The 25,442-nt window shown below is 40.6% G+C and overlaps 1 protein-coding gene across 2 annotated transcripts in view; it reads left to right on the forward strand.

Moving 5' to 3' along the window:
- Nucleotides 1-25,442, forward strand: part of LOC126240361 (lysosomal alpha-mannosidase-like) — a 253,628-nt gene that overhangs the window by 184,391 nt on the left and 43,795 nt on the right. The window contains exons 13-16 of one of the 2 annotated variants that reach the window (XR_007545366.1): nucleotides 6,700-6,817; nucleotides 6,911-7,187; nucleotides 7,481-7,726; nucleotides 25,269-25,432. Coding sequence is in view for 1 of the 2 variants with exons in the window: in XM_049947919.1 (XP_049803876.1) it covers nucleotides 6,700-6,817; nucleotides 6,911-7,187; nucleotides 7,481-7,726; nucleotides 25,283-25,432 (791 nt within the window). In the remaining variant the exon portion in view is untranslated. The remainder of the gene's footprint in view (nucleotides 1-6,699; nucleotides 6,818-6,910; nucleotides 7,188-7,480; nucleotides 7,727-25,268; nucleotides 25,433-25,442) is intronic. The other variant, XM_049947919.1, reaches the window with a different exon arrangement.

Raw genomic sequence — 25,442 nt, forward strand, 5'->3', positions numbered from 1 at the left:
CAGGAAAATTAAAGAGACCTTTGGAGAGAAGAGAACCACTTGTATGAATATCAAGAGCTCAGATGGCAACACAGTTCTAAGCAAAGAAGGGAAAGCAGAAAGGTGGAAGGAGTATATAGAGGGTCTATACAAGGGCGATGTACTTGAGGACTATGTTATGGAAATGGAAGAGGATGTAGATGAAGATGAAATGGGAGATAAGATACTGTGTGAAGAGTTTGACAGAGCACTGAAAGGCCTGAGTCGAAACAAGGCCCCGGGAGTAGACAACATTCCATTAGAACTACTGACAGCCTTGGGAGAGCCAGTCATGACAAAACTCTACCATCTGGTGAGCAAGATGTATGAGACAGCCGAAATACCCACAGACTTCAAGAAGAATATAATAATTCCAATACCAAAGAAAGCAGGTGTTGACAGATGTGAAAATTACTGAACTATCAGTTTAATAAGTCACAGCTGCAAAATACTAACGCGAATTCTTTACAGACGAATGGAAAAACTGGTAGAAGCGGACCTCGGGGAAGATCAGTTTGGATTCCGTAGAAATGTTGGAACATGTGAGGCAATACTAACCTTACGACTTATCTTAGAAGAAAGATTAAGAAAAGGCAAACCTACGTTTCTAGCATTTGTAGACTTAGAGAAAGCTTTTGACAACGTTAACTGGAATACTCTCTTTCAAATTCTGAAGGTGGCAGGGGTAAAATACAGGGACTGAAAGGCTATTTACAATTTGTACAGAAACCAGATGGCAGTTATAAGAGTCGAGGGGCATGAAAGGGAAGCAGTGGTTGGGAAAGGAGTGAGACAGGGTTGTAGCCTCTCCCCGATGTTATTCAATCTGTATATTGAGCAAGCAGTAAAGGAAACAAAAGAAAAATTCAGAGTAGGTATTAAAATCCATGGAGAAGAAATAAAAACTTTGAGGTTCGCCGATGACATTGTAATTCTGTCAGAGACAGCAAAGGACTGGGAAGAGCAGTTGAACGGAATGGACAGTGTCTTGAAAGGAGGATATAAGATGAACATCAACAAAAGCAAAACGAGGATAATGGAATGTAGTCAAATTAAATCGGGTGATGCTGAGGGGATTAGATTAGGAAATTAGACACTTAAAGTAGTAAAGGGGTTTTGCTATTTAGGGAGTAAAATAACTGATGATGGTCGAAGTAGAGAGGATATAAAATGTAGACTGGCAATGGCAAGGAAATCGTTTCTGAAGAAGAGAAATTTGTTAACATCGAGTATAGATTTAAGTGTCAGGAAGTCGTTTCTGAAAGTATTTGTATGGAGTGTAGCCATGTATGGAAGTGAAACATGGACGATAACCAGTTTGGACAAGAAGAGAACAGAAGCTTTCGAGATGTGGTGCTACAGAAGAATGCTGAAGATAAGGTGGGTAGATCACGTAACTAATGAGGAGGTATTGAATAGGATTGGGGAGAAGAGAAGTTTGTGGCACAACTTGACTAGAAGAAGGGATCGGTTGGTAGGACATGTTTTGAGGCATCAAGGGATCACAAATTTAGCATTGGAGGGCAGCGTGGAGGGTAAAAATCATAGAGGGAGACCAAGAGATCAATACACTAAGCAGATTCAGAAGGATGTAGGTTGCAGTAGGTACTGGGAGATGAAGAAGCTTGCACAGGATAGAGTAGCATGGAGAGCTGCATCAAACCAGTCTCAGGACTGAAGACCACAACACCTCCTCATTAGTTATGTGATCTATGCATCTAATCTTCAGCATTCTTCTGTAGCATCAAATTTTGAAAGCTTCTATTCTCTTATTGTCTAAACTATTCATCATCCATGTTTCACTTCCATACATGACTACACTCCATACAAATACTTCCAGAAGTGACTTCCTGACACTTAAATCTATACTCAATGTTAACAGATTTCTGTTCTTCAGACATACTTTCCTTGCCATTGCTAGTGTACATTTTATATCCTCTCTACTTTGACCATCATCAGTTATTTTGCTCCCCAAATAGCAAAACTCCTTTCCTACTTTTAAGTGTCTCATTTCCTAATCTAATTCCCTCAGCATCACCTGACATAATTCGACTACATTCCATTATCCTCGTTTTGCTTTTGTTGATGTTCATCTTATATCCTCCTTTCAAGACACTGTCAATTCCATTCAGCTGCTCTTCCAGGCCTTTGCTGTCTCTGACAGAATTACAATGTCATCAGTGAACCTCAAAGTTTTTATTTCTTCTCCATGGATTTTAATTCCTACTCCAAATTTTTCTTTTGTTTCCTTTACTGTTTGCTCAATATACAGATTGAATAACATCGGAGATAGGCTAAAACCCTGTCTTCTCCCTTCCCAACCACTGCTTCCCTTTCATGCTCCTCAACTCTTATAACTGCCATCCGGTCTCCGTACAAATTGTAAATAGCCTTTCGCTCCCTGTATTTTACCCCTGCCACCTTCAGAATTTGAAAGAGAGTATTCCAGTCAACATTGTCAAAAACTTTCTCTATAAATGCTAGAAACGTAGGTTTACCTTCCCTTAATCTATTTTCTAAGGTAAGTCGTAGGGTCAGTATTTCACATGTTCCAAAATTTCTACGGGATCCAAACTGATCTTCCCCAACATTGGCTTCTACCAGTTCTTCCATTCATCTGTAAAGAATTCATGTGAGTAATTTGCAGCTGTGGCTTATTAAGCTGAAAGTTCAGTAATTTTCACATCTGTCAACACCTGCTTTCTTTGGGATTGGAATTATTATATCCTCCTTGAAGTCTGAGGGTATTTTGCCTGTCTCATACATATTGCTCACGAGATGGTAGAGTTTTGTCAGGGCTGGCTCTCCCAAGGCTATCAGTGAATGTTGACTACTCTCGGGGCCTTGTTTTGAATTAGGTCTCTCAGTGCTCTGTCAAACTGTGCATGCAGTATCATATCTCTCATTTCATCTTCATCTACATTCTCTTCCATTTACACAATATTGTCCTCAAGAACTTCACCCTTGTATAGCCCCTCTATATACTCCTTCCACCTTTCTGCTTTCCCTTCTTTGCTTAGAACTGGGTTTCCATCTGAGCTCTTGATATTCATGCAAGTGGTTCTCTTTTCTCCAAAGGTCTTTTTAATTTTCCTGTAGGCAGTATCTATCTTACCCCTAGTGATATACCCCTCTACATCCTTACATTTGTCCTCTATCCATCCCTGCTTAACCATTTTGCACTTCCTGTCGATCTCATTTTTGAGACATTTGTATTGCTCTTTGCCTGCTTCATTTACTCCATTTTTGTATTTTCTCTTTTTATTAATTAAATTAAATATCTCTTCTGTTACCCAAGGATTTCTATTGGCCCTCGTCTTTTTACCTACTTGATCATCTGCTGCCTTCACTATTTCATCTCTCAAAGCTACACATTCTTCTTCTACTGTATTTCTTTCCCCCGTTCTTGTCAATTGTTCCCTTATGCTCTCCCTGAAACTCTGTACAACCTCACGTTCTGTCAGTTTATCCAGATCCCACCTTCTAAAATTCCTACCTTTTTGCAGTTTCTTCAGTTTTAACCTACAGTTCATAACCAATAGATTGTGGTCAGAGTCCACATCAGCCCCTGGAAATGTCTTACAGTTTAAAACCTGGTTCCTGAATCTCTGTCTTACCATTATATAATCTATCTGCAACCTTCCAGGCTTCTTCCATGTACACAACCTTCTTTCATGATTCTTGAACCAAGTGTTAGTTATGATTAAGTTATGCTCTGTGCAAAATTCTACCAGGCAGCTTCCTTTTTCATTCCTTACCCCCATTCCATATTCACCTACAATATCAACAATAAACAATTAGTGTCGTCTAATTTTGATCTTAATTTACATAAAAAAATGGACATTAACATTTATTCCAATAGCTAGGTCTTAATACTAGGTATCCTGCTGTGTGTATGCTTTTCAAAAGTAATCAAATATGGCAATTAGTGGCAGTCTCCCACTGCTTAAGAAACATGTAAATAACGTAGGTGAATACATTTACAGATAGTGCTCACCATGGGTTATCTGTTGACACTTTTCTAAATGTTGTATCAATGTGATTAACAGAGTTAATCAGTTTTGAAGTAGCCTTCCCATTTCTCCTAAAGTACGAGGTGCATTCAAGTTCTAAGGCCTCCGATTTTTTTTCTAATTAACTACTCACCTGAAATTGATGAAACTGTCGTTCTTCTCGACTTAATCGCCCTGCAGACGTACACATTTTTCACAACACTGACGCCATGATTCCATGGCAGCGGCGAAGGCTTCTTTAGGAGTCCGTTTTGACCACTGGAAAATCACTGAGGCAATAGCAGCACAGCTGGTGAATGTGCAGCCACGGAGAGTGTCTTTCATTGTTGGAAAAAGCCAAAAGTCACTAGGAGCCAGGTCAGGTGAGTAGGGAGCATGTTATCACGAAGAAACTGTTGTGTAACATTAGCTCGATGTGCGGGTGCGTTGTCTCGGTGAAACAGCTCACGCGCAGCCCTTTCCGGACGTTTTTGTTGCAGTGCAGGAAGGAATTTGTTCTTCAAAACATTTTCGTAGGATGCACCTGTTACCGTAGTGCCCTTTGGAATGCAATGGGTAAGGATTATGCCCTCGATGTCCCAGAACATGGACACCATCATTTTTTCAGCACTGGCGGTTACCCGAAATTTTTTTGGTGGCGATGAATCTGTGTGCTTCCATTGAGCTGACTGGCGCTTTGTTTCTGGATTGAAAAATGGCATCCACATCTCATCCATTGTCACAACCGATGAAAAGAAAGTCCCATTCATGCTGTCGTTGCGCGTCAACATTGCTCGGCAACATGCCACACGGGCAGCTGTGTGGTCGTCCGTCAGCATTCGTGGCACCCACCTGGTTGACACTTTTCGCATTTTCAGGTCGTCATGCAGGATTGTGTGCACAGAACCCACAGAAATGCCAACTCTGGAGGCGATCTGTTCAACAGTCATGCGGCGATCCCCCAAAACAATTCTCTCCACTTTCTCGATCATGTCGTCAGACCGGCTTGTGCGAGCCCGAGGTTGTTTCGGTTTGTTGTCACACGATGTTCTGCATTCATTAAAATGTCGCACCCACGAATGCACTTTCGACACATCCATAACTCCATCACCACATGTCTCCTTCAACTGTCGATGAATTTCAGTTGGTTTCACACCACGCAAATTCAGAAAACGAATGATTGCACGCTGTTCAAGTAAGGAAAACGTACCCATTTTAAGTATTTAAAACAGTTCTCATTTTCACCGCTGGCAGTAAAATTCCATCTGCCGTATGGTGCTGCCATCTCTGGGACGTATTGACAATGAACACAGCCTCATTTTAAAAAAATGCGCATGTTTCTATCTCTTTCCAGTCCGGAGAAAAAAAATCGGAGGCCTTAGAACTTGAATGCACCTAGTAGTATTCCACCACCCACCCAACCTTCCCAAAATCCAAGTGAATCCCTGCATCATTCACAACCCAACCCCTTGCCACAGTGGTACCATCCCTATGGGAGACCACAGTGCAAGACCTGCCAAATCCACCCGATCCTACTCCAGTCCTGACACAGGCTTAATCTACCCCATCAAAGGCCTTGCCATCTGTGAAAGCAACCATTGTTATACTAATCTTGCTGCAAAACACTGCACAGCTTTTTATGTTGGTATGACTACCAACCAACTGTCCACAAGGATGAATTGGCACTGCCATACTTTTGCCAAGAACATAGTTGACAAACGGGTGGCACAACATGTAGCCGAGCACAACATGCCCAGTTTCAGTGGCTGTTTTGCAACCCAGGCCATCTGAGTCCTTTCCTCCTCCACCAGTTTCTCTGAACTATGCAGATGGGAGTTATCCTACGACACATCCTTTGCTCCTGTAATCATCCTGGCCTCAGTCTAAGGTAACCCACTGTCCCCACACCCTCCACCCAATGGCTTTCCCTTCCTCCATCCCGTCACCTCCTCCAAATTCATGGCCCCCATGTGATCTTCAGAGTACGCCACTCCCCACCAGCCCCTACAATCATGCATTACATGCCTAGCCCATGTACCTGCACACTCTTCCCTCCCACAGTCCTAGCTAGCAAACTGACTGCCTCCCTCTGAGCCACTAGTCACCCACCCCCAGTCCCTCCCACTGCCTCCTGCTTCCCTCTCCCTCTACCCACACCACCTGACACTACCACCACCACAAACATTCCCTCTGCTGAGAAACAAAGCATTGGCACTGTTAGCCCAGCTGACACCGTGTTGGGGCAGAGGCATGTGTATGCATGTGCGAGTGCTTTCTATGTGTATTTTAGTCCAACTCATCAAAGGATAACCCTGAAAGCTAAGAAAGTCTCATTCGTTTGTGTGTGCCTAAGTCTTTGTTCTTTTGTGTGTGCCTGTTGACAATTCCATGCTTCTGCTTATAAGTGATTGGTTGCCTTTAGTCCAAAAGTATCTGTTGCATTACATTCATTCATGAGCTGACTTTTTTTGTAAATATTACATATTTACTGGACAAGAAAAATAATTAGAAAGAAAGATAATATACAAGAGTATTTGACCACTTATCCTATACATGCTTGCAATTACATAACAAGAATCACTGAGGAGGAATAGGAAATGTATAGTCACAGAGCAATATAAAATACCAAGCATAAAACATTTTTATTTACCAGAGTACAAAATTTTCAGTGAATCTTTTGTTTTTACAGGAGAGCTTGTGGAAGAGGTTCATCAGGAGTTCACTGATTGGATAAGTCAAGTTATTAGAGTGTATAAAGATACAAATCACATTGAATTTGAGTGGCTGGTGGGCCCCATACCAGTTGAGTATGTATTTGATGTTCTCTTTGTGCAGAGTTTATTACATATTTCTACGAGTGTTACCATAGTATTCACTCACCTTTTTTTTTTCATTTTCAGTGATGATATTGGAAAGGAAATTATTACCCACATAACAACAGACTTGGTCAACAATGAAACATTTTACACTGACTCCAATGGCAGAGAAATGTTGAAAAGGGTAATCAACTTCCGGCCCACTTGGGATTTAGAAGTTAATGAACCTATTTCAGGAAATTACTATCCTATAACTTCAAAAATAGTTATAGAGGATGCTTCTAAAGATTTAAGATTGGCTATTTTAAATGACAGAGCACAAGGAGGATCCAGCCTGAGAAATGGAGAAATTGAAATAATGGTACTTTTTTGCCAATTTCATGTTAAAATAAAACTGTGCATTTGCAATTGCCAGAACTTATTTGTATCTTCAGTAGTAAATCATAAAAGAATTCTTATTAAGTTAGATGCAATAAAACTCAAAGAATCTTGAAATTAACAATTTTTGAAATGTTATATAACATGTATTAGACATAAATAGTGTAATGGAAATAGAGACAGATCCAAAAGAGAACTACTCTGTTGCTGTTGTCTCAATAAAATGTCATAAATGGAAATTACAGTGGACTGAAAGTGGTCATTTTTGTTATAAAGGTGCACCGTCGTCTGTTGAATGATGATGCAAAAGGTGTTGGTGAAGCACTTGATGATGAAGCATTTGGTAAGGGCCGAATTGCTAGGGGGAAGCACTATTTGGTTGTTGGTCCAACTACAGGATCTGGAAACCTAAGTCTTGCGGCCCAAGAGAGACTATTGGCACAGGAGAAGTTGCTGAGCCCATGGGTCTTTGTTACTCCACTAAATATATCATTTGATGAATGGACTTCTTACACAACAGAGGTAATAAAATATTTATCATGAAATATAAGTTTTATAACCAAAAAAACAACATTTACATGTTCTGAGCTGTCTTGAAATGGAATCTGACAAATATTTTATTATTAGATCACTATCTGTAGAGGCCACCTTCAAAGATCACCAGGAATTTGCTGAATTACTAACACACACTATATGCATTGACTGTACATTGAAGCCACAAACTTGACCCCCAGCCCCCCCTCTTGGACACTTTCCCGAAAGGTTTTGATTCCAAAGTAACTGAAGTAAAATGAGATATTTTTAAGAGAACACATAAGATGACAGCACAATAGTATAGAAATTTTAACCATTTTAACAATATTCAGTTCCTGAATAATGGACACTTTTCTAGGTTGGAGTAACAAATCATCCTGGCTATCTCACTCACTGTCTCAGATCTGGATGAAACTTACCCTGTTTGATCTCTCTATAGAGATCAATTTTAACTTTTTCCGTTTCAATTTTGTTGTACTTCAGACTTTGAAAGTCATGTTTTTTTTTCACAGTCTGATGGTACAAAACAACACTTGCTAATATTTACAAAATGAATTACCATTCTTTTATTTAAAATCAGAATGTGGGAAATTTGGAAGTTTACTTGAAAAAAGAGACATCATTGGTCGTATATTTTTTACTATTGCAAAATCGATTTTCTGTCACTGAGTGACCATCTTCAGTGCTATATTGTATAACTTAAATTGGGATGCACTGTTGTCACTAAGCTTACGGCGATCACATAGACTCAATAGAGTCTATGTGATCGCTGTAAGTTTAGTGACAACAGTGCATCCCAATTTAAGTTATACAATATAGCACTGAAGATGGTCACTCAGTGACAGAAAGATAGGAAAGATAGGAAAAAACATATACTTCCATTTTTGTATTTTATTTGGCAAAGAAACATAATTCACAATCACATCTAAAATGACATTAAAGGAAAAGAATAATCCCTAAAATTTTTGCAGTATAAACCTCAAAGTACAAGCTATGAATTGAGATTATAAGTTAATGGCTCTTTTGTTCCTTTGTTATCTCTTGTTTTTGTAACAAATAAGAAGTTTTAATTTTTTTCTTGAGAACCTAAAAGAGAACATTGAAATTTCAAGGGTCCTGGATAATTTATATTTGATCACCAGCATTGCTTTAAAAAATGCTCAAGTTCGTTAATTTTTTAAATAGAACTACATACTGTAGATTTAATTCATAACAGTAACTTTTTTCCTGAAAAGAGCACATACACTTCCAGTTGATATTTCAGGCTGTTCAACAATAGCAAGTACATGAGGAATGGGAACTGCACAAATATCCTCTCGTTTAGCCCAATGGAATAGAGACAAAGATCATCAAGGCTGTGGAAATTATCCAGTGACATTATTTCCAATAGTATTTTGTTCAGTGATTGTCCCAAAGAACCAAAGATGGAAAATAGATAATTAGAAGTTTAAAATATAATGACTGTGCAAGCTGAGTTTCATTTTGCAATGGGAACAATTTTGGAAACTGGAAATTTCAAATGTAAGTTATGCCAAATGAATTACTTTGTTAGGGCTCCCTGCAGAAGAATACAGAGAAATGGGAAGTTTCTAGATAGTGACACGGAAAGGAAAAAAACTGAGAAACATTCAAAAATCTCACAAAACATGATAAACAGTGTCATTAAAAAATAATAGAACACATTACAGGCAGCCACCTGGAATATGTTAAATTCTGAAGCAGTACGTCCTGAATGTGGAAAAACTTGTGGTACACATTTGAAAGAAGAATTACTAGTCAGTTACATCTATAAAATTGAAGTTTAATCCAGCCAAAAGTACAATGAGTATTTCTTATAATTTTACAAGTTGATATGTGATCTCCGTCAGGTGCAACAGTCGATGAAACTGATTGTGTGTGTCATTTTTTGTTAACAATGCCACAAGAATATGATAACATTGTAACTGCATTAGAGACATTCTCTACATAAAATCTAAAGTTAAGCTTCATGAAAATAGGCTCATGGATCTTAAAAGTAAACATGCTAACTCTAAGAAGAAATGTGGGGATAACCAGGGGCACAATACATGCAGAAATGGTTCCAGTCATGGGAAAACTCAATGGAAAAAAAATCTTGAATTTTGTTGAAGGTGACAGGCACAGTTCAGGTGGATCAAAACAGTTTAATTCTAAACATTACAACTGTGGTGAATTGAGACACAAGGAAGCAGACTGTAATAAAACAAACAAAGACAAGAGAGGCTTTGCAAATGCGGTAAATTGTGATTCCCAAGAGGTTTCTGTAAGGTTGGATTTAATGAATCAGTTTCCTGGTATTTGGACTCTGGTGTGAGTGAATATTTTGTGAACATCATAAAAGACGTACATAAAGTGTAAAAGCTTGGAAGACAGGTAGTCATTAATGCTGCAAAAACTGGAACACATTTTACACATTTTATTAACTCAATACATATCAAAATAGCTAGATAACTTTTTTTGTAATTGGTGTTCAACTTGGCAAAAAATAAATCAACTTCAGTTTTATTGAAACATAGGACTCAGTTGATACTTGTTTATTGGTTTTGTTAAGCTTATTTTAAGATTTCTTTTTTAAAAACCAGAAACTCAGTCTTCTTCATATATTGTGGTAATTTTATTGAAATTGTGCTTGAGGCCCAGTTCCTGGGAAAGGCCATAGGCAATTCATTGTATCTCACCTAAGAAGATGCTACAGGATAATTGTGCCATTTTAGTCACATGGTTGACTAATTCTTGTTCTTGTGCAGGAGTAAGAACAGATCTTCTTGCCAAGTGGGATGTCCTGTGAAAATTTGATTTTAATCAACCATAAAGGGTAATTTTTTGTATGCTCAGCTCTTTTGATGTGCAGGTTAGTGATGCTCAGCTCTTTTGATGCACAGGTCAGTGACCTACCTGACTTCACTAAACTTAATGCCTTTCTCACATTTCTTCAGTCCATTTAGTCCTCTGTGATATTTTTTTCTTGTACTTGCCATCTGAAATTAGATATGACACCTTATTTAAACATAGACACATTTTTTCTGAAATTTACAGCATGGGGAAGTATCAACCTTCTGTTGACATTTCCCCATATTTGCCTGTTTATATTACCCCGTTATCAGGAAAAAGAAAACTGGCATTCTACGGATCGGAGCATGGAATGTCAGATCCCTTAACCGGGCAGGTAGATTAGAAAATTTAAAAAGGGAAATGGATAGGTTTAAGTTAGATATAGTGGGAATTAGCGAAGTTTGGTGGCAGGAGGAACAAGACTTTTGGTCAGGTGAATACAGGGTTATAAATATAAAATCAAATAGGGGTAATGCAGGAGTAGGATTAATGTTGTTGTTGTTGTGGTCTTCAGTCCTGAGACTGGTTTGATGCAGCTCTCCATGCTACTATATCCTGTGCAAGCTTCTTCATCTCCCAGTACCTACTGCAACCTACATCCTTCTGAATCTGCTTAGTGTATTGATCTCTTGGTCTCCCTCTATGATTTTTACCCTCCACGCTGCCCTCCAATGCTAAATTTGTGATCCCTTGATGCCTCAAAACATGTCCTACCAACCAATCCCTTCTTCTAGTCAAGTTGTGCCACAAACTTCTCTTCTCCCCAATCCTATTCAATACCTCCTCATTAGTTACGTGATCTACCCACCTTATCTTCAGCATTCTTCTGTAGCACCACATTTCAAAAGCTTCTATTCTCTTCTTATCCAAACTAGTTATCGTCCATGTCTCACATCCATACATGGCTACACTCCATACAAATACTTTCAGAAACGACTTCCTGACACCTAAATCTATACTCGATGTTAACAAATTTCTCTTCTTGAGAAACGCTTTCCTTGCCATTGCCAGTCTACATTTTATATCCTCTCTACTTCGACCATCATCAGTTATTTTACTCCCTAAATAGCAAAACTCCTTTACTACTTTAAGTGTCTCATTTCCTAATCTAATTCCCTCAGCATCACCCGACTTAATTTGACTACATTCCATTATCCTCATTTTGCTTTTGTTGATGTTCATCTTATATCCTCCTTTCAAGACACTGTCCATTCCGTTCAACTGCTCTTCCAAGTGCTTTGCTGTCTCTGACAGAATTACAATGTCATCGGCGAACCTCAAAGTTTTTACTTCTTCTCCATGAATTTTAATACCTACTCCGAATTTTTCTTTTGTTTCCTTTACTGCTTGCTCAATATACAGATTGAATAACATCGGGGAGAGGCTACAACCCTGTCTCACTCCTTTCCCAACCACTGCTTCCCTTTCATGCCCCTCGACTCTTATAACTGCCATCTGGTTTCTGTACAAATTGTAAATAGCCTTTCGCTCTCTGTATTTTACCCCTGCCACCTTCAGAATATGAAAGAGAGTATTCCAGTCAACATTGTCAAAAGCTTTCTCTAAGTCGTAGGATTAATAATGAATAAAAAAATAGGTTTGCGGGTAAGCTACTACAAACAGCATAGTGAACGCATTATTGTGGCCAAGATAGACACGAAACCCACGCCTACTACAGTAGTACAAGTTTATATGCCAACTAGTTCTGCAGATGATGAAGAAATTGAAGAAATGTATGATGAGATAAAAGAAATTATTCAGGTAGTGAAGGGAGATGAAAATTTAATAGTCATGGGTGATTGGAATTCGAGAGTAGGAAAAGGGAGAGAAGGAAACATAGTAGGTGAATATGGATTGGGGCTAGGAAATGAAAGAGAAAGTTGGCTGGTAGAGTTTTGCACAGAGCATAACTTAATCATAGCTAACACTTGGTTCAAGAATCATGAAAGAAGGTAATATACATGGAAGAATCCTGGAGATATTAGAAGGTATCAGATAGATTATATAATGGTAAGACAGAGATTTAGGAACCAGGTTTTAAACTGTAAGACATTTCCAGGGGCAGATGTGGACTCTGACCACAATCTATTGGTTATGAACTGTAGATTAAAACTGAAGAAACTGCAAAGAGATGGGAACATTAGGAGATGGGACCTGGATAAACTGAAAGAACCAGAGGTTGTACAGAGTTTCAGGGAGAGCATAAGGGAACAATTGACAGGAAAGAGGGGAAAGAAGTACAGTAGAAGAAGAATGGGTAGCTCTGAGGGATGAAGTAGTGAAGGCAGCAGCGGATCAAGTAGGTAAAAAGACGAGTGCTAGTAGAACTCCTTGGGTAACAGAAGAAATATTGAATTTAGTTGATGAAAGGAGAAAATACAAAAATGCAGTAAATGAAGCAGGCAAAAAGGAATACAAACATCTCAAAAATGAGATCGACAGTAAGTGCAAAATGGCTAAGCAGGGATGGCTAGAGGACAAATGTAAGGATGTAGAGGCTTATCTCACTAGGGGTAAGATAGATAATGCCTACAGGAAAATTAAAGAGACCTTTGGAGAAAAGAGAACCACTTGTATGAATATCAAGAGCTCAGATGGCAACCCAGTTCTAAGCAAAGAAGGGAAAGCAGAAAGGTGGAAGGAGTATATAGAGGGTCTATACAAGGGCGATGTACTTGAGGACTATGTTATGGAAATGGAAGAGGATGTAGATGAAGATGAAATGGGAGATACGATACTGCGTGAAGAGTTTGACAGAGCACTGAAAGACCTGAGTCGAAACAAGGCCCCGGGAGTAGACAACATTCCATTAGAACTACTGATGGCCTTGGGAGAGCCAGTCCTGACAAAACGCCACCATCTGGTGAGCAAGATGTATGAAACAGGCAAAATACCCTCAGACTTCAAGAAGAAAATAATAACTCCAATCCCAAAGAAAGCAGGTGTTGACAGATGTGAAAATTACCGAACTATCAGTTTAATAAGTCACAGCTGCAAAATACTAACTCAAATTCTTTACAGACGAATGGAAAAACTGGTGGAAGCCGACCTCGGGGAAGATCAGTTTGGATTCCATAGAAATGTTGGAACACGTGAGGCAATGCTGACCTTACGACTTATCTTAGAAGAAAGATTAAGGAAAGGCAAACCTACATTTCTAGCATTTGTAGACTTAGAGAAAGCTTTTGACAATGTTGACTGGAATACTCTTTCAAATTCTAAAGGTGGCAGGGGTAAAATACAGGGAGCGAAAGGCTATTTACAATTTGTACAGAAACCAGATGGCAGTTATAAGAGTCGAGGGGCATGAAAGGGAAGCAGTGGTTGGGAAGGGAGTGAGACAGGGTTGTAGCCTATCCCTGATGTTATTCAATCTGTATATTGAGCAAGCAGTAAAGGAAACAAAAAAAAAAAAAAAAAAAAAAATTCAGAGTAGGTATTAAAATCCATCGAGAAGAAATAAAAACTTTGAGGTTCGCCGATGACATTGTAATACTATCAGAGACAGCAAAGGACATGGAAGAGCAGTTGAACGGAATGGACAGTGTCTTGAAAGGAGGATATAGGATGAACATCAACAAAAGCAAAACGAGGATAATGGAATGTGGTCGAATTAAGTCGGGTGATGCTGAGGGAATTAGATTAGGAAATGAGATACTTAAAGTAGTAAAGGAGTTTTGCTATTTGGGGACCAAAATAACTGATGATGGTCGAAGTAGAGAGGATATAAAATGTAGACTGGCAATGGCAAGGAAAGCGTTTCTGAAGAAGAGAAATTTGTTAACATCGAGTATAGATTTAAGTGTCAGGAAGTCGTTTCTGAAAGTATTTGTATGGAGTGTAGCCATGTATGGAAGTGAAACATGGACGATAAATAGTTTAGACAAGAAGAGAATAGAAGCTTTCGAAATGTGGTGGTACAGAAGAATGCTGAAGATTGGATGGGTAGATCACATAACTAATGATTAAGTATTGAATAGAATTGGGGAGAAGAGGAGTATGTGGCACAACTTGACAAAAAGAAGGGACCGGTTAGTAGGACATGTTCTGAGGCATCAAGGGATCACAAATTTAGCATTGGAGGGCAGCGTGGAGGGTAAAAATCGTAGAGGGGGACCAAGAGATGAATACACTAAGCAGATTCAGGAGGATGTGGGTTGCAGTAAGTACTGGGAGATGAAGAAGCTTGCACAGGATAGGGTAGCATGGAGAGCTGCATCAAACCAGTCTCTGGACTGAAGACCACAACAACAACATATTACCCCTCTCGGACATTGTAGTGGAGACCATACTTTAATGTCATTGCTAATGGCCAAAATGTTACAAAACTCATGCTGAAAGACTCACTAGAAAACATACTGTCTGCTTACATTATACACTCCTGGAAATTGAAATAAGAACACCGTGAATTCATTGTCCCAGGAAGGGGAAACTTTATTGACACATTCCTGGGGTCAGATACATCACATGATCACACTGACAGAACCACAGGCACATAGACACAGGCAACAGAGCATGCACAATGTCGGCACTAGTACAGTGTATATCCACCTTTCGCAGCAATGCAGGCTGCTATTCTCCCATGGAGACGATCGTAGAGATGCTGGATGTAGTCCTGTGGAACGGCTTGCCATGCCATTTCCACCTGGCGCCTCAGTTGGACCAGCGTTCGTGCTGGACGTGCAGACCGTGTGAGACGACGCTTCATCCAGTCCCAAACATGCTCAATGGGGGACAGATCCGGAGATCTTGCTGGCCAGGGTAGTTGACTTACACCTTCTAGAATACGTTGGGTGGCACGGGATACATGTGGACGTGCATTGTCCTGTTGGAACAGCAAGTTCCCTTGCCGGTCTAGGAATGGTAGAACGATGGGTTCGATGACGGTTTGGATGTACCGTGCACTATTCAGTATCCCCTCGATGATCACCAGTGGTGTACGGCCAGTGTAGGAGATCGCTCCCCACACCATGATGCCGGGTGTTGGCCCTGTGTGCCTCGGTCGTATGCGGTCCTGATTGTGGCGCTCACCTGCACGGCGCCAAACACGCATACGACCATCATTGGCACCAAGGCAGAAGCGACTCTCATCGCTGAAGACGACACGTCTCCATTCGTCCCTCCATTCACGCCTGTCGCGACACCACTGGAGGTGGGCTGCACGATGTTGGGGCGTGAGCGGAAGATGGCCTAACGGTGTACGGGACTGTAGCCCAGCTTCATGGAGACGGTTGCGAATGGTCCTCGCCGATACCCCAGGAGCAACAGTGTCCCTAATTTGCTGGGAAGTGGCGGTGCGGTCCCCTACGGCACTGCATAGGATCCTACGGTCTTGGCGTGCATCCGTGCGTCGCTGCAGTCCGGTCCCAGGTCGACGGGCACATGCACCTTCCGCCGACCACTGGTGACAACATCGATGTACTGTGGAGACCTCACGCCCCACGTGTTGAGCAATTCAGCGGTACGTCCACCCGGCCTCCCGCATGCCCACTATACGCCCTCGCTCAAAGTCCGTCAACTGCACATACAGTTCACGTCCACGCTGTCGCGGCATGCTACCAGTGTTAAAGACTGCGATGGAGCTCCGTATGCCACGGCAAACTGGCTGACACTGATGGCGGCGGTGCACAAATGCTGCGCAGCTAGCGCCATTCGACGGCCAACACCGCGGTTCCTGGTGTGTCCGCTGTGCCGTGCGTGTGATCATTGCTTGTACAGCCCTCTCGCAGTGTCCGGAGCAAGTATGGTGGGTCTGACACACCGGTGTCAATGTGTTCTTTTTTCCATTTCCGGGAGTGTAGTTATCACTGTTAAAAAAATATTGAAATACTTACCTTAATTTCATAATAAGCCAAAACTAACAAAAAATTAATTTTTAGTGCCTCAATAGGACTGTCTTTTCAAGGACTCATTGTACCTGCACCCTACTTCTGACATCATCCACTATACTGCAGCACTATCTCCCAATGAATACAGCACCACTCAGCTGACAAAATGATGTTGTCAGTATACCTCGGGTCTCCCCTATACCAATCTAAAATCTAAAAGTGCTTCTGAAATCTATAGAAGGAAATAACGTTGAAGATACAAATACAGTAGAATTGTGCACTATCTGTATGGGAGGCAGGCAAATAAGACTTCCACACAAACAGAAGAGAACAAGAGCAAAACATCCACTGGAGTTAGTACACAATGATGTCATGGTTCCCATTACTCCAATGTCTTATGACATAAAAGGTGCATCATTGCATTTGTAGATGACTACACCCATCTTACAGACTTATGTCTGATGCAATAATAAATCAGAAATACTGGAATATGTCAAACTGTATGAAACTATAGCTAATGTGCTTTTCAATTTGGGGATTAGCAGCTTCCACTATAATGGCAGTGAATATTTGTCAAATAATAAATCAGAAGTACTGGAATATGATAAACAGTATGAAGCTATGGATACTATGCTTTTCAATTTGAGGATTAGCAGTTGGCAGTGAATACTTGTCAAACAACGTGAAAGCTTCTTTAAACAGAAGGGATTCCAGTATGAACTAATGATGAGATACACCTCAACAAAACTGAGTGAAAGAGTTCTTATTCAGTGTGCTGACAATGCAAAATACACGTGTCAGCACTTCTGAAAAGTGAAGTTCAGACATCTCTCAGCTGTAACAGAGTTGACATAACAGCTGACTAGATGAAAGAAATGGGGCAAGTGAAGTCACTGTTACATGATAGTGGTGAGTGAGTGTGCTAACTTGTTTTGATTTCCACTCTAAAATATTGGTGGAAGGAAAACACTAACTGACCTGGTTCACATAAGTACTTAATCAGACTCTGTCTCACTGTGTTCCCATGTCCTCAGGAAGTACCAAGATACACTACTGGCCATTAAAATCGATACACCATGAAGATGACATGCTACAGACGCGAAATTTAACCGACAGGAAGAAGATGCTGTGATACGCAAATGATTAGCTTTTCAGAGCATTCACACAAGGTTGGCGCTGATGGCGACACCTACAACGTGCTGACATGGTTTCCAATGGATTTCTCATACACAAACAGCAGTTGACCAGTGTTGCCTGGTGAAATGTTGTTGTGATGTCTTGAGTAAGGAGGAGAAATGCGTACCATCACGTTTCCAACTTTGATAAAGGTCGGATTGTAGCGTATTGCAATTGCAGTTTATTGTATCAAGACATTGCTGCTCTCATTGGTCGAGATCCAATGACTGTTAGCAGACTATGGAATCGGCGGGTTCAGGAGGGTAATACGGAACGCCATGCTGGATCCCAATGGCCTCGTATCACTAGCAGTCGAGATGACAGGCATCTTATCCACATGGCTGTAACGGATCATGCAGCCACATCTTGATTGCTGACTCAAAAAATGGAGATGTTTGCAAGACAACAACCATCTGCACGAACAGTTCGATGATGTTTGCAGCGTGGGCTATCAGCTCGGAGACCATGGCTGCGGTTACCCTTGATGCTGCATCACAGACAGGAGCACCTGTGATGGTGTACTCAGCGACGAACCTGGGTGCACAGATGGCAAAACGTCATTTTTTCGGATGAATCCAGGTTCTGTTTAAAGCATCATGATGGTCGCATCCGTGTTTGGCGACATCGCCGTGAACGCACATTGGAAACGTGTATTCGTCATCACCTTACTGACGTATCACCCGGCATGATGGTATGGGGTGCCACTGGTTACACATCTCGGTCACCTCTTGTTCGCATTGATGGCACTTTGAACAGTGGACGTTACATTTCAGATGTGTTATGACCCGTGGCTCTACCCTTCATTCGATCCCTGTGGAACCCTACATTTCAACAGGATAATCGACGACTGCATGTTGCAGGTCCTGTATGGGCCTTTCTGGGTACAGAAAATGTTCGAATGCTGACCTGGCCAGCACATTCTCCAGATCTCTCACCAATTGAAAAGTCTGGTCAATGGTGGCTTAGCAACTGGCTTGTCACAATACACCAGTCACTACTGTCGATGAACTGTGGTATCGTGTTGAAGCTGCACGGGCAGCTGTACCTGTACAGGCCATCCAAGCTCTGTTTGACTCAATGCCCAGGCGTATCAAGGCCGTTATTACAGCCAGAGGTGGTTGTTCTGGGTACTGACTTCTCAGGATCTATGCACCCAAATTGCATGAAAATGTAATCACATGTCAGTTCTAGTATAATATATTTGTCCAATGAGTACCCTTTTATCATCTGCATTTCTTCTTGGTGTAGCAATTTTAATGGCCAGTAGTGTATAAACATGACACAGAGCTATGCTGCCAGAGCCAGCCTCTAACTTCAAGATGAAGACCATTTGTAGTACACGGAGATGCAGCCTGTCACCTATTCTACATTAAGGCTCCAAAAGCTGCAAGCAGCTGCTTGAGCATAAGATTGTATACTGACTTTCTGTGATCCTCATGGCATGGAGTCACCTCCTGAGTGCACCTACCTCCCTGGTGAGATGTGTGTTTGTGACATCAACCATGTTGGGGACTACAGTGTGTTGACCTTCCCTGTGCTGTATTCCATGGCTCAAAGCAGGCCAGCAGCCTTGGCAGGGCTGCCACCCATCAGCTGTGGTGTGCAGTCTCTGCCAGTTACTCTGTCCCGCTGACGTCACCGGGTGATGCTGCATACGCGAGCCGCTGTCCTGACGTATGTGCTGATGGTGGCAACTCGTCAAATCGTCTTGTGGTTAATGGCTGCCCCTCCGATGGAGACTGTACCTCTGTAGAAACCTGAATAAAAGTTTGATTCAGTCAAGGTTACCTTACCCACTGCTTGCTTCCAGTCAGCACCAACACACTCAATCCATGTCCACACAAAGGAAGCAGTGCCTCATCCTGAATTTTGCTCATCCATTTCTTTCACCATCGTTAGGGTAATCATGTGGTTCCAACAGTAGAAACACTAAAAAGAAAGCTAGCTGCATGTTGTTGAACAATAAAATCTTTTTGGTCAGAAACAGTACAGACTTCAGTTTACTTAATAAACAGAACACCAACGTGTGCATTAAAAATGATGGTTCCTGCTACTATGTGGCATGGTGCAATACCAGAGTTGCAGAAGCTGAAAGTGTCTGATTGTGTAAAATGTTTATGACTTTCTGGAAAAGTGATTGCCAGAATACATAAATGATGGAGTTAACATTGATGAAGAAAATGTCAATGACAACAGAAATGACTCCATATCAAGTGATAATGATGCTGAAGATATGAAATCTCATGAAATCTGCACAAGTGTAAGAAAAATAAAATGACCAGCATTGATGGAAGATGGTGCTATATTTGCACTACATGCAGAATTGCACATTGAGACATTGCACACTGCAGACACTTTCAGGGACATCTTCAGCAGAGCATTCAAAGAAGAATGGCTTCACGCTGTAGTAGAAGAGATGTGAACAATAAATAACCACATGACGTGGACACTATGTGAATGAACTAAAAACAAGAAGGTGCTGACACTAAGTGGGTTTTTAAAGTGAAATGTGATGATGTACGCAACATGCGGATGAGTAGGAAGAACAAACCTGTAATCTTTGGCTATAGTGTTGTGCGTGACACAGTTGGGTCGTTTAAATATCTGGGAATAACATTTCAAAGTGATATGAAGTGGAACAAGCAGCTGAATGGTCAACTTTGGTTTATTGGGAGAATGATAGGAAAGAACAGTTCATCTGTACAGGGGACCACATAAAGGACACAGGTGGGACTTATTCTTGATTACTGCTTGAGAATTTGGGATCTGTACAGGTCAGATTGAAGGAAGACAACGAAGCAATTCAAGGGTGGGCATCTAGATTTGTTACCGGTAGGTTCGAGCAACACTTTAAGTGTAATGGAGATGTTTTGGTAACTCAAATGGGAATCCCTGTAGCGAAGACAACATTCTTTTAGAGAAACACTACTGAGAAAATTTAGGGAACCGGCATTTTAAGCTGACCATCAAATAGTTCTACTGATGTCAATGTCCATTGCATGTAAGGACCATGAACATAAGATTTGAGAAATATGGCTCATATGGAGGCATATAGATAGTCGTTTTTCCCTCGCTCTATTTGCAAATGATACAGAAAAGGAAAAGACTAGTAGTGGTACAGGGTACGCACTGCCTCACACTATACAGTATCGATGTAGAGGTAGATGTAGATTAGTAGTTATAAAGCTAGGTTAGTTACTCGTGGTTGTTCTCACAGGAAAAGTTTTCCCTAAATTGAGACATATGCTCCTGCTGCAATGTTAACAGCTCTGAGAACATTACGTACTGTTACTATGATTTTATTGGTCCTATAAATTAGCTTTTATATAGATATGTAATTGTAACATAGGACACATCATTAAGTCTACAGTCTAGAAGATACATACATATAATGGTTTATACAGTAAATACATATAATAGTTTGCACCTTGTATACATAATGTTACATAACACACAATGATTTACAATACATAATCTTTTGCAATACACAGTGTTACACAATACACAGTGATTTTAAACAAATCATCTTTTACAATACATGAAGTTAATCAGTACATAGTAATTTACAGTACCAGAGTATAAAAACTAAAATTTTGTGACCTAATATGGGGTGTGACTAAAAACTAATGGGAATTCAGAATGTGTTGTGCAATGTATGCCTTCAATGAAGTTAAGTCTGCAAACAGAACACTGAACACATCATCTTTCAGATGGCCCCACAGCCAGAAGTCACATGGATTAAGATCAGGTGATAGGGATGGCCATGCTGTAGGTAAATGGCCACTGCTAATTGTAGCATTTACAAAATGGTGCTTCAGCAGCTGCTTAACCGGATTTGCAGTGTGCAGAGGTGCACCATCTTGCATAAAAATGATCCCATCCACACATCCACACTGTTGGAGAGATGATGTGGTTTCACAAAAGACACTCATAGCCCTTGGCAGTGACGGTACAGGTAACAAGACCAGAAGCACCTGTCTCTTTGAAAAAATATGGTCCTATGATAAATGATGCCGTAAGCCCACACCACACACAGGCCTTTTGAAGATGAAGTGGTACTGGTTGATTTGCGTGTAGCTTTTCTGTTGCCCATATTCAACAATTCTGTGTATTGACATATCCTGTCACATTGAAGAGGGCTTCATCTGACTGAAAAATCTTCCACGGCCAATCATCGCCCACTTCCATGCAAGCACGAAATTCTAAAGCAAAAGTCTCTCTTGCTGGCACGTCAACAGGAAGCAACTTGAGAACATGGGTAACCTTGAATGGATAGTAAAGAGGGATGTTTCATAGGATTTTACACACTGTGCTCGCGGGTATGTCCAATGTTCGGGCAATTCTCTGTACACTACACGTTTGCACACCACCACTCATCTCCTCCTGCATTGCTGTGACCACTGCTTCCACTGACACTGAATCAATTTGTATCCTCCCAATAGCATGTTGCACACCAAAAGGACCCATCTTTTCAAATTTACAAATCATTTTCTCCAGACCCACGGCAATCATCAAACCGATGCCATTTTTCAAACCCTTCAGTGTCCAGAACCTCTGCAGAGTGACGTGTACACAGTCTTCATTCTTGTAATGCAGCTTTACTAGCAGAGCGCGATCCTGCATTGAGACAGTCATGGCGAACATCACAGACGCAAGAGGAGGAAAAGCCATGTACCTGGCGTTTTCTGCATATTCTGACACATACAGTGCAATCTATTGATCAATTTTCACACTATTTTTTTTTTTTTTTTTTTCATTTGCCACATGTTTTCCCCCTTCCCGACAATATTCCATCGCAATTTGACATCATTCTGACCAGTGGTGTTATTTCTACAGCGTTTTGAAAGTTTAACTTTAATTATAATCACTCTGTATATTTGTTTGTTTATAATTCGGTACCACTGCAGTAGAGTAAGCATTTAATCTGAATGTCAATTATTTCATTTTGTTTGAATCATTTCTGAAAGAACTACTTTCTGGTAACTCTACTTAATTTGCATCACAATTCTTGATTGTTTATTGTTTGGTGGTATTCTCAAGTATTTTAGCTTTATTCTTGTATTGCTGTATTTTTTGATCATATTTCATGTGCTTTTGCTTTCTGAACAATAGATTGAAGCATTTTACAATACTGATAGCATTGAAGTTTTAACTCTTATGACCACTGCTTTTTCTCTGAGTTGAATCAGCTATTTTTGAAAAGAGTAAACTTATATAAATGCTTAGTATATAGTATTAGATAAATACTGCAGTTGGAATGTTCAAGAGGAATATCAGTGGCTTTTTCCTAACAGTGGTTTTACTTCTAATATATGTATACAAAGCAATCTGTTAGTAATTCTTCGTTATGTATACAAAACAAAGTGTATGTATTAAAAAATGCTGTGACTTACTAACGGGAAAGCGCTGGTAGATAGACACAATAAAAAATACACAAACACACACACAAATATCAAGATTTCTTAACCCACGGTTGCTTCATCAGGAGAGATGGAAGGAGAGGGAAAGACGAAAGGATGTGGGTTTTTAGGGAGAGGGTAAGGAGTCATTCCAATCCTGGGAGCGGAAAGACTTACCTTAGGGGGAAAATGCAACAGGTATACACTCGCACACACACACATATCCATCCGCACATATACAGACACAAGCAAACAAAGTGTATGTGTGTATGTCCAGGAGCTCCTCCCAAACCCCAGGATTGATTTCAACCAATTTGGCACAGAAACAGCAGGTCTCATGATTATCAGCACATTGGGTATACAACCTCATAGCTCCAGTAGAAGGGGAGATACAGGCAAAAAGGTGTTTTTCCAGCCCCTAATGTATAGGCTGTCCTGCACTATGGGGATGTTGTGTGGGAACAGTATCGGTCCTCCAAATCAAATGCCAGCCCCTGACATGTAGCAGCCCTGCATGACACGTGTGATCTGTTGAAATAGTATTGGCCCGCTTTATTGACTTGTTTTGCATGGCGACCTCTACGTCACGGGCAAATAAATGATTTTTAAGTCACTGATGTCTAGCCTGCCCTGCATGACAGGTGTGTTATGGGAAGGTATCAATCTGCTTTGATGAATTGTACTGCAGGGGCTACATGGCTGATGAGAATGGGTGGGGACAGGTTGAGATGGATAGAGGAGGGGACAGAGAGAGTGAGGGGAGGATAAAATGGAGAGAGAGAGGGGGGGGGGTGAGGATAAAATGGAGAGAGAGAAGGAGGATGAGGGGGAGATGCTTGAAGCAGGTGGGAGCTGTTGAGAGATAGTGAGCAGCTGGAAAGGGAAGAGGGGGAGGCAGAGTTGGAAAGGGAGAGGGGGTAGAGGAAATGGTCAGAGGGAGATTGGTTAGAGAGAGGGGTGGAGGAAATGGACAAAGAGAGGGGGACGAGGAGATGAAGAGATAGAGTGGGAAGGAGGAGATTGACAGGATGAAGTGGGAGGATGTGGTGGACAGACAGAGGGAGGAAGAGGGGGGACAAAGAGGAGGGAGGAGGAAAGAGGAGGGAGGAGGAATAGTATTCAATATACCTATTAAAAGCATATGTGGGCAGAGATAGCAGCCATTTGTGTGTGTGCTGGCTTGCTTGTATGATTGTGTGTGTGTGTGTGTGTGTGTGTGTGTGTGTGTGTGTGTGTGTGTGTGCGTGTGTGCATTTTTTCCTTTCTGAAAAAGGCTTTTGCTGAAAGCTCAAGTGCATAACAGTCTTTTTGTTGTGCCTGTTTGCAGCTCAACATGTCATCTCTAAAATAAGTAGAAATCTATCCTTTTCATAATATTGTTTGTATATGAGACCCTTTTCTTGAATTACTGACTGTTTGCATACTGTCTGTAGTTTTTTGAATCATTAAATATCATTACAAGTGAATGTTTAGAATGCCTTGTAACAGGATACCTATGATCTGCTTCAATCAGTATCATGTATTATTTTTCTGGGATAAGAGGTCCCAAAAGTCAGAAAAGGAATAGTAGCAGAAATTGAGAAAAAGAACAGTTAAATGCTGTGGTCATTGTTGGTTTGGCTACATGTCAGTGACCTCTGTGAAGAAAAACCTTGAATGAGTGTCTTATAACCCTGAATCAGTTGTAGTTTCTGATAATTTAATTTAAATTATATCTAATTATTACATGAGACTCTGCTATGTAGGAAATTTAAAGCCAGTTGTAAATATTACCCAGCAACAGAGATTTTTGCTTTATAACTACTTACTTCCAACAGACAAAGTACCATGTGTATTGAAGTTCATCACATTCACAAAGTTCCTCTTTACATGGCAAGTTGTGGTTGGCATCGCATTTCCCTTTGACATTCTTGTATTGATCCCTAGCTACCATTCTTTACAAAAATTGTATTTGATGATACTCATGAGGTCCAACAATGTCCACAGCATTTAACTGTTGGAAGCTCTGTGTGAATCCTGTGCTATGTATGATCCTCCAAGCTTATAAAACAGCTATTCAGACTGTAGGTTATTTGGTTCTATTATCAACTCAATACATTACATTAATTTATTATGTTTTTCCTTGTGTGTAACTACAGTGTGTAATTTTGTAATGTTGTGTCTGAGGAATGATGATAATGATAATAATAATAATAATAGTGATATGTAAACAATGTGTGAGACTTGAATTTAAATTATATATAAAACTGGCACATATTTAGTTATGGCTCATTTGAGATGTTCCATTCCAGTTCTCAGGAGTCTTCCAAAATGTACCAGAAAACATTCACATTCTAACTTTGGAACCATGGAAAAATAATACAGTACTATTGCGGCTAGAACATATACTTGAAAATAATGAAGATCCTATCCTTTCAAATGCCACTGTAGTAAATTTGGAGGTATGTATCT

Source organism: Schistocerca nitens, chromosome 1, assembly GCF_023898315.1.
Source record: "Schistocerca nitens isolate TAMUIC-IGC-003100 chromosome 1, iqSchNite1.1, whole genome shotgun sequence".
NCBI lineage: Eukaryota > Metazoa > Arthropoda > Insecta > Orthoptera > Acrididae > Schistocerca > Schistocerca nitens.